The sequence below is a fragment of the Staurois parvus genome, unplaced genomic scaffold (assembly GCF_062004578.1).
Source record: "Staurois parvus isolate SC_StPar_1 unplaced genomic scaffold, SC_StPar_1.0 ptg000178l, whole genome shotgun sequence".
NCBI classification, from domain to species: domain Eukaryota; kingdom Metazoa; phylum Chordata; class Amphibia; order Anura; family Ranidae; genus Staurois; species Staurois parvus.
Genome location: NW_028317974.1, coordinates 4,356,044 through 4,376,043, shown reverse-complemented (window position 1 = coordinate 4,376,043; position 20,000 = coordinate 4,356,044). Strand labels below are relative to the sequence as shown.

The 20,000-nt window shown below is 43.8% G+C and overlaps 1 protein-coding gene across 1 annotated transcript in view; it reads right to left on the bottom strand.

Moving 5' to 3' along the window:
- The window catches only part of IPO4 (importin 4), a 132,563-nt gene that overhangs the window by 55,223 nt on the left and 57,340 nt on the right, over positions 1-20,000 (bottom strand). Inside the window, 2 exon segments of the mRNA XM_089677176.1 lie at positions 5,647-5,753; positions 12,528-12,639. Coding sequence (XP_089533302.1) covers positions 5,647-5,753; positions 12,528-12,639 — 219 coding nt within the window.

Here is a 20,000-nt window from a genome sequence, read left to right as displayed (position 1 = left end):
CCAATAATTTCCTTAATTTGTGGGATTATCTCTCACTTCCTGTTTTGGCAATGGGACAGTAAGTGAAGTGAAATCTCCCTAATGGGACAAATAACTGGCAGGTGTTATTACCCATCCTTACTCTATCCAAAATGGAAAAAAAAGTTTGACTATAGTTCTACTTTAGGTATAAAAAGTGTGGCACCACAAATTATGCAAGTGTGTCATAAAAAAAAAAAAAAAAAAAACACATGGTAAGAGCATGCAGGCACATATTTTCGGTGATTCACACAGGAATCGCACTGCATTCCTTTTCAAATCACATGCAATTCTCTGCGGTGCAATTTCAGCCCATTCATTTTATATGGATCAAATCACACCGCATCTACATGAAAAAATGTGCAAGCACTATTTTTTTGCCGCGCTGGAATCGAATCGCATGGGTGTTCACAATAGGTCGAGCCGATCCAGGTAATTGTACTGCATTTGTGACCTGTTTTTGGGGTGTCGTTAACTTAACACTGACACCCGATCAGGTTGCATGATCACAGTGTGAGTGTGATGTAGTGTGAGAAACGCAGTTATCGCTGCAAATCCCACACCGCATCATATGAACCAAGGCCTGAATATCTTGTTTTTAGGGGCGCAAACTTGGTAACATTCCTGTAAAAGGGGGAGGTAGCAAATAGGTATAGGAAGGGTGGTGCAGGATAGTGGATTTGGGAAAGCAAGGAATGGATTTTCCAACAATTGTAGCTTAAGATAATTGGTCTTGATCTAAAGAATCTAAATGATAGACCACCATGAATGTACAGCAATAAGACTGCAGAGTTCACTATGTATTTTAAAATATGCAGTGTGTGCCAAACTGAGTGAAAGAGCATTATAATAGAGTCCAAGAGGAGAGAACTATGTGGTGATGCCTTCGTGCTGCAGCTTCTTTACCCACTCTGATGTTGCATTTTGGGTAGCAGTAAAGCTTTCAGGCTCACTCACATTTATGCAGAGAAAAATACAGATCTCCACAAGGGCACACAGAAAACAATTGTTTTCTAGATTTCCTGTTCACACTTAGACACAGCCTCCACCTACAGCTCTGATTCTGCCTGTATTTCTACACCCGACACTTCCTACATGGTATAACACAGCGTTTGACCATGCAGGAAGCATGAACAAGCTCTCAAAGTTCCCCATCAGCTCAGTTGCTCTGCCGGAACCTGAATTGTGAATGGTTTTTATATACAGGGCTTTGGGTCACTATCGTGTATACTCTGGGCTTGAAACATAGCCCCTTTGGGATGAGGAATTTATCTGTGCATTGTCAATTGTTTATACTAAATAAGAATGCTACTTTTCATTGTGATTGAAGAACTCTGTGGATTGCTTTTATTGGATTCTGCAGTACTGGTGCATCACCCATACAATCAAACAGCACATCCTGTAAAGCCTTATAAATATTTTGCACGAGCTCCAAAAAATGAACTGGTAAAATTTTATATATATATATATATATATATATATATATATATATATATATACACACATATATACACATATATACACACACACACACAAAACACAAATATGTTGACGTTTTATATGCTAGCACTGCTTTACTTTTTTACTTCCAGTCTGGCCTCATATAAGAACACACAGAGCACACTGGTTAAAGTGGAACTTCAGTCAGAAAATTAAGTCCTGCTAGATCACTTCAGGCTGGCTCCTTTAGCAGGTATAGCTATGTAAAACATTAAAAATAAGTGCCAATACTGCTGAAAACACAATAGCACCCTGTCTTACATATGTAAAGAGCGGGGCCACGCGGGGACATCAGGCATGTGATCCCACCCCATGTGACATGAATGATATCACATGGGGTGGGGTCACTCGGGTGATGTTTCCGGGTGGCCCCGCCCCTTACATATTTAAGAACTGTCAAACCACCAAAGCAGGCAGAAGGCTGGAAGCCATCGTCTGGAGCAGAGCCTTTTTTAAATTTCTTTTTTCGGGTCAGCAGCGGGCATTGTGATTGACATTGGATCTACTGCGGGGGGACATTCTTTTAGTTTTTTCTTTTACTAAAGGACTCGTAAAAGACCGTGTCCTATCTTTTTTCACACTACACTTGTTTTTTGTGAATGAGTAGGGGTACCATGCACCCCATACTCATTCACATAGGTGGGGAAGGGATCTGGGGGCCCCCTCATTAAAGGGGGCTTCCAGATTCCGATAAGCCCCCTGCCCGCAGACCCCCACAACCACCGGCCAGGGTTGTGGGGAAGAGGCCCTTATCCCCATCAACATGGGGACAAGATGCTCCAAAGCAATGTTGAGGGCATGTGGCATGGTTCCTGACCTTCCAGGCTGCATGCTCTAATAAGGGTCTAGTATTGATTTGGGGGGGGACCCTCTGTCACGGTCTCCCCCTCGCTCTCCATCTTCCCCCCTCCCTTCCCCTTACAGGTCCCTATGTCCGGCACAAGCCTACATCAAAGGCTGTGCTGGATGTCAGAGATCTGCCCCCTGCAGTGCGGTTCACACCTCTCCTGGGCTGGACACTGAAGTGTCTGACACCCCGCTGTGCCTGCACATGGATTTTCCATGTGCTGGCCACCTGAGTGTCTCTGAGTGCACATCTCCCCCTGTCTCGGCGGGCACAGCGCGGACCCGAGTTTCCCGCGCTCTGCACCTGCCGGAGACAAAGGCCGCGCTCCCTGTGCGTGGCCGGAGTGAGGGGGCGGGCTTATTACCCCGGAAACCCGACGCCGGGCTGGCTGTTGCAACCCGGAAGCGTCCTGCTCCGGCGATAAAAGACCGGAGCAGGACCCGGGTAGGGAGTTCGTCCCCCGCTCGGGACAGGGTGCTGTGCGAGGTCTGAGCTGAGGCCAGACCCCACAGCCAAGCCCTGCCGAGTCCCTGTAAGCCGCTGTGTCCCTGGAAAGCTGTTCCTGTCTGCTGACTGCTGTAGTCCCTGGAAAGCTGAGTACCGTGAGGGTCCCTGTCTGCTGATCGCTGTTCGTCCCTGGAAAGCGATCCCTGTCTGCTGATCGCTGTTGTCCTTGGAAAGCTGAGTCCCGTTTGTGTCCCTGTCTGCTGATCGCTGGTTGTCCCTGGAAAGCTGTTCCTGTCTGCTGACCGCTGTTGTACCTGGAACGCTGAGTACCGTGAGGGTCCCTGTCTGCTGATCGCTGGTTGTCCCTGGAAGCCTGAGTGTCGCAAACAGAAGAGATAAGGCCAGCTCTCTCTGGAGTTGAAAGGGATTCTGACCTAATGAGCCTAACTCAGCGAAGGTGACAGAATCAGATAACACTCCTCAACATCCATTTTTCCCCTATGTCTCATATCTTGGAATATGAGAGACTTACATAAAAACCAGACACACCATCAGATTGGCTAGGAGGAGCCGAACAGTTTGATAGGTCACTCGACTTGTCTCGCATACACAGGAAATCAGAAAATAGATCTCGTGAACCGTTTAGCCTACACTTTCATAATTCATATCTAATCAATCCTCAAATTTGTCTGCTTAATAATCTACCCGCGGGTGGGATGTCACTTGTGCATAGGAAACGTTATGAGCCCAAATATGAACTACACAAGATTTTGGCTCTAGTTTAGGTCAACACCCAGACATCCATGCCCACACGAGGTATTGGTCCGTGGCATCAGAGACACCCCCTGCTGGAGACTTTAAAACAGGCTGTCCGGCCTAAGAGGAGTTGAGTTGAAGCATTCTCCCATGTTTCCATCGTAACATAGGGAGATCAAAGCACCCTTCTGCTCTGAAACTTGGATCTGCTAACCCAGGACTTTGGCAAATACTTTAACCCTTTCACCTCTCTGTTATCTCTTTGCTGTGCTACGGTTCTTTGTATATGTATATATATATAACTTTGTTACATCTTTGTTCTGTAAATATTTTTATTGCTCCTGTTTGACCTTTTAGTAATAAATCTTTCTTTCTGAAAGTGTTGAACTGTTTCTATAGCTCTGTATTGCAACTCACGAATTCCTGCCTCTAAAGAGACGCTACGGTTTGTTTAAACCTCTGTATAACTGGCTTGCGGACCGTTTTATACAGACGATTATTTCAATCATTATAGTGTTATAACTGATAACGCGAGTTTCCTCCTTCTCTGTACGAAAAGGAGGTGGTGGCAGTGTGGAGGGTTAGTTGCGTAATTAACCCGACCCAGTCGCCCAGGCTGCCGGGACATCGATTGTGGTCTGTTAGCTGGAAAATCGTTGTGCAGGGTGCAGCTGGGCGTGGCATTGTTACGCACGTCACATCGTGGTTTTAGATTGGCTAGTCCTTCGGTCACAAGTTTGGTGAGAAGGTCTGGGGTCTGATGCCGCGATCGTGACATATTAGACATCGCGGTCGTGGGATTGTCGCATGTTGGTAGCGGCGATCTTGCGATCGTGACACTGAGTACCGTGAGAGTCCCTGCCTGCTGATCGCTGGTTGTCCCTGGAAGGCTGAGTACCGTGAGGGTCCCTGTCTGCTGATCGCTGTTGTCCCTGGAAGGCGGAGTACCGTGAGGGTCCCTGTCTGCTGATCGCTGTTGTCCCTGGAAGGCTGAGTACCATGAGGGTCCCTGTCTGCTGATCGCTGGTTGTCCCTGGAAAGCTGACCGCCGTGAGGGTCCCTGTCTACTGGCTGCTGCCGTCCCTGAAATCATGAGTGTTCCTGCACATGGTCCGCTGGTTGCCCCTGGAAACTACCTACCGTGAGTGCCCCTACCAGCCGCATGTGGCGGAGTGTGGAACTGTCCTTATTGTGTGCCCCTTGCCCGGACTGCCTTAACGTGTGCCCATATCACCCCTGCCTGGACTGCCCCATTGTACGCCCATATTTACCTTGCCTGGACTGCCCAATTGTCTGCCCATATTTCCCTTGCCTGGACTGCCCCATTGTCCGCCAATATTTCCCTTGCCTGGACTGCCCCAATTGTGTGCCCAGATTATTGTAGCTACCTGGACTGCACCCCGAGTGCTTGGATTATCACTACCTGAATCGCCCTACCGAGGGCCAGATTATCACTGTTTGGACTCCTCCCTCTCCCCCCCCCCCCTTTTGGGTACCCGGGTGCTATCCTTGTTACCCTGATTGAGTGTCTCTCCTATTTCAATAAAAGTTTGTGTGTTTATCATCCTCCATGTGCGTTCTGTCCCGCCTGCGCTTCCGTCACACCCCCATGCTATTTTTTTTTTTTAGATTTTGGCGTGGGAGTTCCCCTCAAAATCCATACCAGACTCGAAGGGCTTGGTATGGATGGGAGGGGGGACCCACACCGTTTTTATTATTTATTATGGTGCCGGGTTTTAAATGTAATTACTGCTTTTTATTTTCTTCACTACAGCTCAGAAATTCAGCTGTCACTTTCCCCCCAGCTAAAAGAAAGTTTTCTTTTAGTTTATTTTCCCAAGTTAAGAAAAAAAATGTTTCCTTTTAGTTTCTTAAAAGAAACAAAGTTTCCGTTAACTCCGGGGAAAGACGACAATTGCATTTAAAAATCAGCACTGACATACACTTTATATTGCGAAAGAAATTTGTAAACTGAGGCATAAATTTCAAGAGATTTTCATTCGTAAACTGAAAATTACGTTAACCGAGGCATTTGTAAACCGAGGTATTACTGTACAAGATACATGGTTTTACATTACCCCTCAACATCAGGATCTTCTTCTTCCTCTTCGTCTTGAATTATAGCATCTTCTTCATCAGCCTCGTCATCAAACAACATGAATGAGTGATTCTCATTGTAATGCAGCTTTTATCAAGGGAAAAAAAAGAAAGCAAGAAATAAAGTCATTCCACTGTAAGCATAATGACATGACTGAAAAAAAGAAAACATTTTTGATAGCTGAAATTCCAGTTTTGGCATCTAAAGCTAAGTTTTGTGTTGGTGAACTATGGGTTCAAGGTGTAAGACTTGGAACCGGTATATTAAGAAATATATTTAAAGTGATCTTGTACTCCATGTTATCAATTTTAGGCACAAATACATAGGGTCTGATTTTACCTTTGTTAGACAGAAATCATCTTCAGTGCCCCTCTCTAAGTTACTTTCACCTAGTCACTGGGGCCTAAATTTCCCTGGCTTCTGACCCTAAAAAATAGACTTAAAGCAGCTTGCATTTGCCCAGCCACACAAATCATCCTTGTGTTTATGCAACTACCTGAATGTTCTATTTGTTTGTGCATGGGCTTCATTTAGGTGCTCCATTTTTTTGAGATGCAAGCTGTCCAAGTGTCCACAAAAGTTAACAAACTTCCCATAATTTTGGAAAGTAGAAGCGAATGTTAATGCAGAGGAAGGCTTGTCTGAAGATTTGGCAGACTTTAAAGTGATACTAAAAAGGTCCAGATTTTTTTTTTTTCACAAATATGTCATATTAACCCTACTCAGTGCAATGGTGTTGCACAGCAGCCCTGATCTTCCTTATCTCGGGTCTCCACACACAGAGCACAACCTTCACCCTCCTCACTAGCTGTGATTGATAGAAGCAGGAGCCAATGGCTCCCGCTGCTGTGTCTGAGCCAATAAGGAGGGAGAGACCCAAGAAGGCTTCTGCTCTTGTGCACATCGCTGGATTGAGATGCAGCTCAGGTAAGCATTGTAGAGTGCTGAGCGAGGAACTGCACAGAAAAGGTTTTTTACCTTCATGCATAGAATGCATGAAGGTAAAATACCTTCAGCCTTCACAGCCACTTGGAATTACAGGTGTACAGGGAGTCTTGGTTGAGAGGTCTTGATATAAAAGTAAAAGGAGCAAAGAAATGAGAAGACTGTTTCTTAACTGAGAAGGAAAAGATTTTGCAGTCTTTTCCTTAGGTTTCTTTCCAGTGAGGAAGTGGGTCTGAAGATGGTCCAAAAGAGATGCTGCCCTTTGAAGCCCACGTGGATTAAAAGTTTTTTTTACATAAAAGTCCAGACCTTTAGCCTGACATGAGACACATATGAGAAATAAGCCATCAGGCTTCCAGCAAACTGTCATTGCTGAACTTTTAACAGTACAGCAGTCTGATCCATGTGTCCTATAAGCAAGGGATCATCCTCAGCAACTAGATCTCTTCTAATTGATTTGAACCAGTCAGCCATTATTTGACAAAGTAAGGTCACAGCTAGGATTAGATAAAGGCAGAACCCACAAACAACAGAGCTTCAGAAAGTGCTTTCAACCACTTATTGGTTGAGTACTTAAAGAGGTGTAGGCTCCATAGGAATAGTAAGGACTCTGATAAGCCAAGTCAGCGCCAGATCCACAGTGGGAATAGACCATTTATGCACAAATTCCTACCCAAACAGATACAAGACATTTGGGAGAATCAAACTGATGACCAGGATGTTTCTAATCTCCAAAGAGAAATAGCTGAAAAGGAAGGTGCAAAGGAAAGGGCTTTGCAGAATTAGGAGTTTTAAACGACCCAAGACTGGATACAGCAAAGGCAGAAGCAAAAGGCTGATCCAGAATGGAATGACTCAAAAATCAGAGTTTATATGGGCAATGGCTTGAAGGCAGCTAAGGCCATGGGCAAATCAAATTTAGAATCTGCAGGAGAGGGCTTGTGGCCTCTGTGATCAAAATTAGCAAATACCTGTGTGATTTGGGTCAGAAAGTTTTTCATGGGCACATCTGATACAGTGGGACTGTGTCCCCCACCTCTGTCTGGACTCAGACATGTTGCAACTGCACAGCAGTAAGTCAACCTATAAAATCAGGGTAAAAGGCAAGGCCTCAGGTACTCAAGAAACTCAGACAGCAGGCAATAGATGAGGGTTGGATGGCCAGTGCCAGTAACCAAGGTCACTGAAGGAAGACAGCAGGAACAGATCAAGCATCAACGTTTCACATTGTTCTTTGCTAGCTGAAGCAGCAGGGAGATGCTTCCAGAATGTCTGATGGCAGGAAAGAGAGCTACACGAATGGTCAAGACACTCCATCCAGCAGGTGATGGAACAGGGAATAAACGTACCCAGTAACCAAAGTAATTGAGGTAGCTCCCGATGCAGGACCTGATTTGTCCACTCACTAAATGAATCTTTAGAGACAGAGCAAGCACATGCCAGTGGCTCTGGACCTGGAAAGCATTGGGCAGCTTACTTTTTTCAGAACGAGCCCTGAAAGCACCCTATGGAGGGACCCAGCACCTGGAGGTCACTTCTTGGATATCCCAGCAATATCCTGTCCAGTCCACAGTACTCCAAAAGCCAGCATGAAGATGATTGCCCTGGAGAGCCGTAATTGGACAAGACTGTGCTCTACTTCTCCAGAGTTTTGTCTCTTCAAAGAGAAAAAATATAAAAAGGTCCCAACCCTGCAACTGACCATGCTATTAAGACTGCTTTGCTATAAAACTGAAAAAGCTGGTAGTGAGAGGGGTTATTACAGGTTGGCCTACAGTTATTTTGTTTGCCAGTATCCAATTCTTACCCAAAGGTTAACAAATTCTTGTTTCCCTTAATGGGTCAGAAAGAAATGTAAATTATGTTCCACTTGCTTCAGGACTCCTAAGCAAGTGGAATATCATTCCATGGAACATCACAGACTCCACTCTGTGGCTTGCATTTTATAAATAGCACTTAAATGCAGGCTGCTGTGTGAAGTATAGACTGCACTGTCCAGTGGTTAGCAGATACTGATCTCTGCTATAAATTGGCCCATTGATGTTAAAGTTTTCTCATCTTGAGTCATGCTAGGTTCACATTATGTCGGTTTCCCAGTGGCCACATTTACGTGGGCAGAGCAGCTTAGTCATTTGAATGGGCTGCTGTACCTAGGGAAAATGCAGGGAATGTAGGTCCTGCACCTCTTCCAAAATCACAGCCACTGGGAAACCGCAGCGCAGCTTCCAGTGCACAGGGGTGCCATTAAGAATTATTGGCACCCCACGACCGTGATAACAGCAGCTCATGTTTGATGTGGGTGTGGGAAAGCGTGCGATTAAACACAGTCCTGCATCCATATGTAGTGTCAACCTAGCCTTAATGAGGGAGAGTAGAGGCACTGATGCACTGGGCTTCTATTCGTGTTGAGATGGTTTCTCGATTACTTTTTTTTTTTTTTTTTACTTCTCTTGAAGTCTAATACTGATTGCTGCTCTCCATAGTCCATCTGCAGCTAATAAGAAAGGAAAAATGTTGTAAGTGTCCAATCTCCTGTATGGAGCGTTTTGGTTCAAAAGTCTGCATAAGAAAAAGATTTCACAGTAAAGGCTGAGAATCTCCTTTCTAAAATTGCAAAGGTCAGGCGCACCCAGAATCGCAAAACATTTTATTTTTTGTATTCTCATGACCCTGGTATAATTCCAGAGTGTATGTTCACTTTCAATGAGTAATATTCACTGGCGACTTGATTCCTGCCACTTTTTTCCTCTGAACAAAAGACACAAAAGCAGGCAGATACAAAGAAGCTGTAAGCAATGACATCTAAAATGAACCTGTTAGCAAAGATGATCAAACCTGAGATATCAAAATGCAGCAGCCTTGTAGTTTTTGAAACTCTCAGTTTATCCAGCCATAGATTGACCGAATCTTGTCTGGTTCAGCAAGGACCAGCAGATCCATCTATAGGCAGGCTGATTGTACTCAAGCTAATCCATCGATCGACTTAGATGCAACCAGCCTGTTGCATATTTAATTGATTACGGTCTGTAGCTTTAGCCGCTAGCAGTAATTATTGTGTTCTGCCAGCCAGGAAAGCTCCCTGTGCACGCTTCCTACCCTTTCCAGCACAGACACAATAGCTCAGCAGGGAGGCGCTCCATTAATATCAACTGTGTTGATAGGGGAATCAAGTGATTATCTTTCCTTTCACTTGTAATGGAAGGAAAGAAAATGGTTTCATCTATGGTTTGCCTTAGGTTTATGCAGGCCTGTAGAGCCCTTGGTTTAAAAGTTTGCAGTAACCTTAACTTGCCCTGCCTACACTGAAGCCAATACCTACCTCTGCCATTCAATAGTCCAATGCGAAAGCCTCTGTGGCTAGTAGATGGTCCCACACTGAACAACTAACACACAGGCTCTTTAAAACTCAAATTCACCTTCATAGCATCTATCTATAACCCCTTTTTTGCCTGTTTTTGTCGTCAGTTATATTTAAAGTGAACCCGTGTTACGAATCTACTTAATCACAGGCAGACAAGAAAAGCAGGCACTTTGTTAGTTCATTTGCATTCAATCCCTAAACCCTATAGTATTATAATAAATATACAGTATATATCAATATATTTAAATTTAATTTCAAGACTATGATGAACAGCATATCTGACCAAAGGGGGGGGGGGGGGGGAGGGTGCAGGTGGGTGTAGCAAGTGAGGGAGGAGCAGAATAAGAGAAAAAGAAAAACCATTGAGCAGGTGTTCCATTTGTCCCACTTTCACAGACTTGACCTGCTATAGCTTCCTTATATTCTGAGAAAACCTGAATTGAATTTCTAGTAGAACTATGCCTTTTTGAATTTGTCCTCAGTCTCTGACGGAGAGGGTAAAATCATCCATCAACCTTTCCATCAACAGACATAACCCACTGACCTAGTGTGGGGGGATTACTGTTCTTCCATTTAGCTGGGATGAATTTAGTAATTGAATAAGTAATGAACATGCATCTCTCCAAAAAGGACAAGAACAGAAAATGTGGAGAAGGGTAATCCATTTTCACACCTTTAGCATATGCAGAGAGCTGTGGGAAACATCTTGTGAAGATTCATGGGGACCTTAGATCACCTGGTTAACAATTTATGACCAGATTCCTGGATTCTACTTGAGATGGAAGATATAATTTTTTTTACTCATCTGTGAACGTCTGGTTTAAATCCTTTTCCCATTAGTTATTTTATCTTTGAATTAGTGGCCGGAGTTCTACTTTAAGTGAGACTATGTGATAAATATATGTAATTTAATATGCAAAAAAACAAGAAAACAAATCAAAAGGCAACCAACTTTAATAATACAGTTAGGTTCATATATATTTGGACACAGGCACAGTTTTAGTTGTTTTTCCATGTATTTACCAAAACATATCCTAGCTATAGTTATATAATGGATATGGGCTGAAAGTGCACATTGTCAGGTTTAATTTGAGGGTATGTACATCCAAATTGGAGGAAGAGTTTAGGAATTACAACTCTTAAGAGCAGCCAACCCCCCTTTTTCAAGGGACCAAAAGTAATTGAAAAATTGAATATAATCATAAATAAAATGTTAATTTTTAATATTTTGTTGATAATCCTTTACTGACAATGACTGCTTGAAGTCTGGAACCCATGGACATTACCAAGCACTGGGTTTCCTCCTTTTTGATGCTTTGCCAGGCTTTAACTGCAGCGGTCTTCAGTTGTTGTTTGTTTCTTGCTTCTGCAAGTGAAATGCACGCTCAATTGGGTTGAGATCAGGTGATTGGCTCGGACATTGCAGAATATTCCACTTCTTTTCCTTCCAAAGCTCCTGGGTTGCTTTTGCAGTGTGTTTTGGATCATTGTCCATCTGTACTGTGAAGCGCCGTCCAACCAACTTTGCTGAACTTGGCTGAATCTGAGCTGCCAGTATATCTCTAAACACTGCAGAATTAATTTGGCTGCTTCTGTCTTCTGTCACATTATCAATAAACACCAATGTCCCAGTGCCACTGGAAGCCATGCATGCCCATGTCATCACACTGCCGCCACCATGTTTTACAGATGACGTTGTATGCTTTGAATAATGAGCTGTTCCAAGCCTTCTCCACACTTTTTTCTTCCCGTCATTCTGGTACAGATTAATCTTAGTTTCATCCGTCCAAAGAATGCTTTTCCAGAACTGGTCCGGCTTTTTTAGATGCTTTTTGGCAAAGTCTAATCTGGCTTTTATATTCTTCAGGCTTATGAATGGTTTGCACCTTGTGGCGAACCCTCTGTATTTGCTCTCGTGAAGTCTTCTCTTGATTGTAGGCTTTGACAATGATACACCCACATCCTGGAGAATGTCCTTCACTTGTCTCGATGCTGTGAATGGGTTTTTCTTTACCATAGCGGAGGATCCTGTAATCATCCCCCACTGTTGTCTTCCATAGACGTCCATGCCTTTTTATGTTGCTGAGCTCACCAGTACGTTCTTCTTTCCTCAGAATGTACCAAACTGTTGATTTGGCCACTCAGACCTTTTACCTGCTTAATTGATGAAGAAATAACGAAGAAGTAGCCCACACCTGGAAATGAAACAGCGTCTGATTCAATTGTCCAATTACTTGTGGTCCTTTGAAAAAGGGGGGGGGGGTGGCTACTCTTAAGAGCTGTAATTGCTAAACCCTTCCTCCAATTTGGATGTACATACTCTCAAATTAAACCTGAGAATGTGCACTTTCAGCCCATATCCATTATAAAACAATAGCTTGAATATGTTTTAGTGAATACCTGAAAAAAATCAAAAATTGTGCCTGTGTCCAAATATATATGAACCTAACTGTATATTATATGGTAAAGTTATTAAATCCCTTGTTAAAATCGAATACATTTTACTGCAGTTGGGTGTAAATCTCTTTTCTTAGCAAGTGTAAAATACTACTTACCACTATTCCTTCTCTTGATTTTAGGGACAGGATCATCATGGTTGTCATTTTCTCAAGGTGATGAGAAATATTATCTTCCATAACTTCTGAGATAGCTCCAAACAAGTGGTAGCTGTAGAATACAGATTAAAAAAAAAAAAAAGTAGGTCACAAAGTTTCCATATGCATGTTACTTAAGGTTTAGGACAAAAAATAAAGAAGCATTTGGAGCTTTCATCAGAGTCTTTAAAAGAATTCAAACTTCATGAAGAGACAGGCGAGAGATAGCAAAATCATTGCAACAAGAGACAGTTTAGAGCAGGGGTCTCCAAACTTTCTAAATAAAGGGCCAGTTTACTGGCCTTCAGACTTTAGGGAGGCCGAACTGTGGCCACTGGGAGTTGAAAACATCCTGATGTCAGTGGGAATAGACAGCGTTACATCTTTGGCGATTACCCTTGCCTGAACTGCCCCTATTGTGTGCCCAGATTACCCTTGCCTGAACTGCCCCTATTGTGTGCCCAGATTACCCTTACCTGAACTGCCCCTATTATGTGCCCAGATTACCCTTACCTGAACTGCCCCATTGAGTGCCCGGATTATTGCTGCCTGAAATGCCCCTATTGTGGGCCATAATTAATAATTGCTCGGACTTCCTATTGCGTGTCTGGAGCATCGTAGCTACCTGGACTGCCCCCCAAGTGCTCGGGCCATCGTTACCTGAATCGCCCTAGCGTGGGCCGGATTATAACTGTTTGAACTCCTCCCCCCTCTTCCCCCCTTTTTTGGGTACCCAGACGCTACCTTCCTACCCTCATTGAGTGCCTTCCATAGTTCAATAAAGCTTTGTGTGTTTATCATTCTCCGTGTGCGTTCTGTCCTGCCTACGCTTCTGTCACTACTTCTATCTGTATAGAACTGTAAGAGGCACAGAAACTTCACACAAGAGTCTCCCCCCATTCCCAACAAGTTATTGTTTTTAAGCTACAGTAGGATTATAATAGTATGTAATAATTTTAGATGGATCCCATGCTTGAAAGAGTCTTTTTTAACGTGCTGTGAAGTGTATTGTAGGTTATGCTGATGGCTCAGAGAAAAGGAACTGCTCCATTTCAAGCGACTTATTTAACCACTTCAATACCGGACACTTTCACCCCTTTCATGCCAAGGCCAATTGTCAGATTTCAGTGCTGTCAAACTTTGAATGGCAATTACTCAGGCATGCAACACACAGTACCCAAAAGAAAATTTTAGCATTTTTATAAGACAAAGATTTAATTTCGTGGTATTTAATAACCACTGAGTTTTGGGTTTTTTTGCTACATATACAAAGAAACCCTGAAATTATTGAAAAAAAACCAAATTTTTCTATGTTTCTGTTATAAAATTTTGCAAATAAATAATAATCTTTCTTCATAAATTTAGGCCAAAATGTATTCTGCTACATTTCTTTGGTAAAGATAACCCAAATCAGTGTATAAATTTAGTCTGTGCGAAAATTATAGATACCCTCCCAAATGACAATTGTTTAAAACGTTTTTGTTACTTTTTTTAACATTTTACATTTTGTATGCATACAGTGCAGTGTTACCATAGTGACACTGTAGTACTCTTGGGAGGTGATCAGGTTTTTCTAATCCTGGGAGGACGTCATATGATGTCCTCCTGGTAAGCACCTCCTGTGAGCTCTACAGGCCGTGTTGGGGCTTGATTCGTTACCTGGTGTGTCTGGTGGACACGGTGAATGACAGCTTGTGGCCCTGGTGCCATGTGATCACTGTGACTAATTGAATTTAATTTTTTTTCTTCACATACAGTCACCAGAGCGGTACAGCATCATCATAGGACTGGTGTGATGAGATCAGGGTTACGGACTGGTAACAGTATGTAAAAAAAAAAAAATTATATTAATAATAATAATACACAATGAATGGTTTTCAGTGACTTTGTACTACTCTTGGGAGGTGATCAGGATTTTGTTTTATAAACACGATGATTGTTTAGAACAGTGATGACCACTGCTGTAAAGTAATTATTTTTATGCATGGCATACACTCAGTTTTTGTGGCAAGTAATGAAATTCCAGAAAGAGAGGAGGGAACTCTATGTCCCATGATGTACTCCAAGAAATGGATTTTACTGGTATGTATGTAGAAAAAAATTAAATTTTTGTTTATTGTACCTCACAGGACACAGAGCAGGTCATTCATGACTATGTGGGATGTCCTAAAGCATTATGGTGACACCATAATAACCACCACTATCAATCCCAAAGTCCAACTCAGCTGTACAAGACAATCTGCAGGCCAAAGACAATCTTCCACGGTACTGACCTGGTAAAACCCTGAGAAATAGTTGACCTGGATGCCACCTGCCCAGCCTGGGCCCTTCTGGCATCACAAACTAGGATTCCTGACCTGAGCCACCAAACTCAAGTAAATCTTGACTATCTGAAATACATTCAAGGTATGCAGCTATCTTTACCCTGCCGACTGTGGACTAGGAAAAAAAAAAAAAAAAAAAGGCAAGACACTGTCCTGATTCAAACTAGAAACCACTCTAGACAAGAAGATGGATGAGGGCACAACATCCCCTTATGATGCAGGAACAAAAACAGCTCCCTACATTTCAGAGCCACCAGCTGACACTCTTCTTGCCAAAGTGATAGTAATCAAAGAAGCCACCTGTGACATAAATGTAAGAGTAGAATCATTTTATCAATAGTGGGGATGTGATGTGATCAGTAAAAATATGTAATTGTAGATCTAGTGTTATTAAAGAGAAGTGTTCAGTATTCAGTTAGATACATATGTTCACCAATTAGCATCTGAAAGGAGAGAGCAGCTTCTAGGCTAGAGGGGACACCTAGTTGCCAATAAAATGTTGTCAGTTATGTAGCCAGACTTTGCCACCTTCTTGAAATCTAAAAGAAGAGCTCTAGCCATTTCGGCTTCGGGAAGCCGCAGGGGACAAGGAGCGGGCTCCGAAAGGTCTGCCAGCTCTGATTTATATCCACAGATCAGAGGAATCTATTTCATCTCTCATAAAAGCTAAAATATTAGTTGTGGAGAGATGAAAATAATGCCTTCTGATTGGACACACTGTAGGCTACATCTACTGTAAAACTGTATTTGTAGCCTCTGTAGAATCCCAGAGAAATGCACAAAACGGTTATATGGCACCTGATTGCGACAGCTGAACAGTGATTGGTACTGTCGCAATTGGACTGACGCGCTACTGTTGGAAATTCTATCCCTGACTTGATAATACAAACCGTTCCTGGTCCAATCGACTTTGGGCATTTCAGAACCCAGAACGTCCTGTGGGCTGGTACAGGAACACCCCCCAGAGTTGATTGGCCAAGGGATAATGTCCAGCCCACATCCATATTTCAATAAATTGAGGACCCCGAGATATAGACGGGGTGATTCGTACGGAGCCAGTTCCATATGACTGGCAAATCGCGGACTTTGACTTGCTCCAGTCACATGATAAATCTTGGCAAAAGTTTTATTTCAGTTTTCATTCCCTTTTATTTTATAGTGAATAGCCAATTGTGTGTCTCTTTGTATTTTCTGTAACTCTTTATACTTTGTACATATTTTATGCACTGCCCACTTTCGGGATATTAAATCATAAAATGAATAAGTGACTTCTGGGTGCTTAAGCTTGGGCTCATATTTCCAGAGAGATTGTATTGTATTATCTATACGCTCGGTCTAAGTGTGTGTGTGTGTGTGTGTGTGTTGGCCCAACAGACCAGTCTGCGGACTAACTGTTGGGTGGTGGCAAGCTACCGATTGTTGTGTGTCTGGTGTGGGGGTGTGTAGACAGTGGAATAGTGATTAACACCGGGGTTCTAGCTTGTAGGATAGCTGGAGGAATCCTAGAAGGATGTGCCAATTGCTAGACTGCTCTCCAACCCTTAGAGTGCACCAGATTGTATATAAGATTTGCATCTGCATGTGTTTGGTCAGCCAGCTGGATTGAAGTGGAGTCTCCCTCTAGTGGTGGCCAGAGGCAGTGTGGGCTGTGAAAGTGTATCACGGCCAGTCTTGTATGCTCAAAGTAAGTCTCCCTCATTCCCTCTTTACCCCAAGTCACGGAGGGACCACGTATCAGTTAACAAGTCACCGTGGGTGTGCAGTTTTGATCTGTGACACCATCTTCTGAGTCAAAGGATTAAGTTTCTTTAATTGTTTGAAAGCTGGCTTCTGCAAAGACGGCCAAGACCAAGCTCAAGTCCCAAAGACAGAAGGGCGGTCTGACAAGACGGGACCGTCCGCATTGCGCCCTGCATGAAGTAAGAATCAAGGAGTGAGAAACGACGGTCTCTGGGGGAAAAAATGGAGAGCGCCAAAATCTGACCCTTAGTGGTACTTAAAGCGATTCTAAAAGTTTTTTTTTTTCTTTGGAAAATAACAAACATGCGATACCTACCTGCTGTGTGCAGTGATTTTGCACAGAGCAGCCTGGATCCTCCTCCTCTTGGGTGCCCCGCATGCTCTCCTAGCCCCTCCCTCCTGTCGGGTGCCCCCACAGCAAGCGGCTTGCTATGGGGGCACCCGCTGCTCCGTGTGTCCATGCACACATGGAGCTGTGGCTTGGTCCCACCTCTCTCTCTCCTCATTGGCTGACTGGCTGTGACTGACAGCAGTGAGAGCCAATGGCTCCCATTTGCTGTCTCAGCCAATGAGGAGGCAGAGACCCGAGACAGCCGAGATGGCCGTTCCTATCGCTGGATCGCAATGAGGCTCAGGTAAGTATTGAGGGGGCTGGGGAGCACTACTACACACAGAAAGTTTTTCACCTTCATGCATAGGATTCATGAAGGTAAAAAACCTTGAGCCATTACAACCACTTTAATTTCAATTTCATTTCTCCTCCCGATTGGAAAAAGGACAAAAACCTTTCAATCACACATTTCTGCGGGTGCCACTTCCTGGGTTCACACTAGGCAAATAGGATTTCCAGGTCCTGTAATGGAAACTCCCTGAAACCGACTTCCTGGCACTCAATAGTGCAGAGAAATACAGGACCAAATAACCCCCCCCTGATTTTTTTTCAGACCCAAGTTTCAATAGCCAAGCCTTCAATTCTAGTGATCGCAGGATACATTACTGGACCCAAGACAATAGGTCTGGGTGGACCGGAAGTGTCCAAGAAGCGTCCCCTGCACTATACACTATGTTGGTGTACTAATCCCTCCTGGGCTAGGCCGGGCTACCACTGTTATCTCTGTTACTTCCTCCCGGATCCTGCACAAAAGACAATAGTTGGATCGGGGGAAGACATAGATTAGGGGGAACTGGTCCCTAAGAAGTTACCAGTGCATCTATTGCCAATTGGACTCTTGTCCTGGACACAACCTGTCTAACTTGTTGTAGAACCTGGAAGTCAGTAGATCCACATCCAGAGTTCTCCAACACTGGCAGATTGCCGCTGACCTCTAGGGAAAAAACCATGACAGTTTTCCATACCTGGAATAAGTACTGCTGACAGAGACAGCACTTGCTGTTCTGCCCCAGACAGATTGTGGTTCATCTTTTACTGAACCGGTGCTGCCCTGGCGGTTGATATACGCCACTGCCGTGGCATTGTCAGGCTAAAACCTGACCACAAAGCTGTGCAACTGGCTTGTCCAATAATCCAGAGCAAGGCGTACTGCCCTAAGTTCCAAGATACTGATGGGCAGTATTCTCTCCTTTGGGGACCAAGTCCCCTGAACTATAGCCACCTTCAAACCAGCCCCCCAATTGGAGAGACTGGAATCGGTGGTTACCATCTTCCATATCACTGGAAGGAAAATTACCCCTTCTCTAGATTCTGAACAAACAGCCACCAATTCGGACTCTGCAATACCCCAGGGACAAAGCCCTCTGGCAATCCAATGCTTGGTCCTTCATGATCCAGACAGACAGAATGTTCCTCTACAAAAGACCTGGAGTGGAACCACACATAGGAAACCGCTTCAACGTAGATACCATTTCCACATGCAGAGACATTAAAGGATACCGTTTGCTTCTGATATTTCTCTTTAAATGTGGAAGTGACTGCTCCCTGAGCAAAGAAACATTAAGGTATTCTAAAACGGATACCCCGTGTCCTCAGCAAGTTCAGCACCGGGGCTAGGAGCTTTGTGAATACTTGGGGCTTTGGCTAGCCCAAAGAGTGGAGCCCCAAAACAAAAAATGCCGATTCTTTAATGCAAATCGCATAGGGTTCCAATATGCAGCGTCCAGCACCATAAGACTGCATTACAGGCAAACCTCGAGGATTCTTCTCTCCTATCCAAAGAAGCTCGGTTACCTTCCATTTTGGCTAACAGCTTTTCAAATGGATCCTACTGAAGTCTGGGATTATCAGCAGAACCATTCCACATCTCCAAGTATGCATGAGAGCACATGCAGCACAAGTGACCATCCACCTTACAGACAACTGGCAAAAAAACTGAAGTACTTCCTCTGTATGAGGGGTTATTTAGGGGATGCCTTCCTGTTTGATCTGCCAGTGCCCAATCACCTATAGGTGGCATGTAACCCACAGTCACGAAATAGTCTGTTCTGCGTCCCATGATGTACGATAAAGAAACTTTATATTTCTAAAAATAAGAGAATAACATTCATTTGGGTACAGTGTTGCATGCTTGAGTAATTGGCAATGGTACTCGTTTCAAAGCATTTACTAGTTTGTTCTGGATAGCACTAACACTTGTAGATAGTACATGTGTCTTACCCTGTCAAAACATATGGGGATTCCATATCAACAGGTACATTTTGTTACGTTGAAGATCACTGGCACTGGGTAAAGTAGCAAGTGTCCTTTGACCCAGAACAAGATCTTTTCCAACACAAAAGGTAGGCTGCTTAATGAAAAAACCAGTAGATGAGCACATATTATACTGATGTTGCAGATACTCCCATATGGGTCCAAGCATGTACACTGTAAACAATAAGAACTAAGGGCACCAACATCAAGTCCAAAGGTGCCCTTTACCAGTTCAGGAAGTGAAAGCACATCTTCCAAACTTAGGGAAATCCCTACTGCAAGGTTTCCATTCACTCTTTGCACTAGTGACAACCATCAACACTGGGATTTTGCCTCATCTTCTGTGTCAATGATAAATATCACCAACACCAAGGAGGATGAATCTCACCACTGCAATGAAAAAGTTCTAATCCTTCCCCGTTTTAGTTAGTAAATGTAAAGCTTTTTACTGCTGTCTCTGCTACCAGTGGAAAGACCAGCCATCACTTTCTGTTCCATTGAAAACATATTACTTAAAGCGGCGCTCCACCAAAAAGGGGAAGTTCCGCTTTAAAGGACTGCTCCCCCGATCCCCATTAAGGATTGGCACCTTTGGGGAGTGAAAGGGGGGGGGGGGAATTGGCCAGGTATCCGCTCCCACTTCCAGTCCGATCGCCTAGGCGATCGTAAACGGAAGGTGTCCTCCCTCCCTGTAGTCTTTTGGGACACGTGACAGGTCCCAGAAAA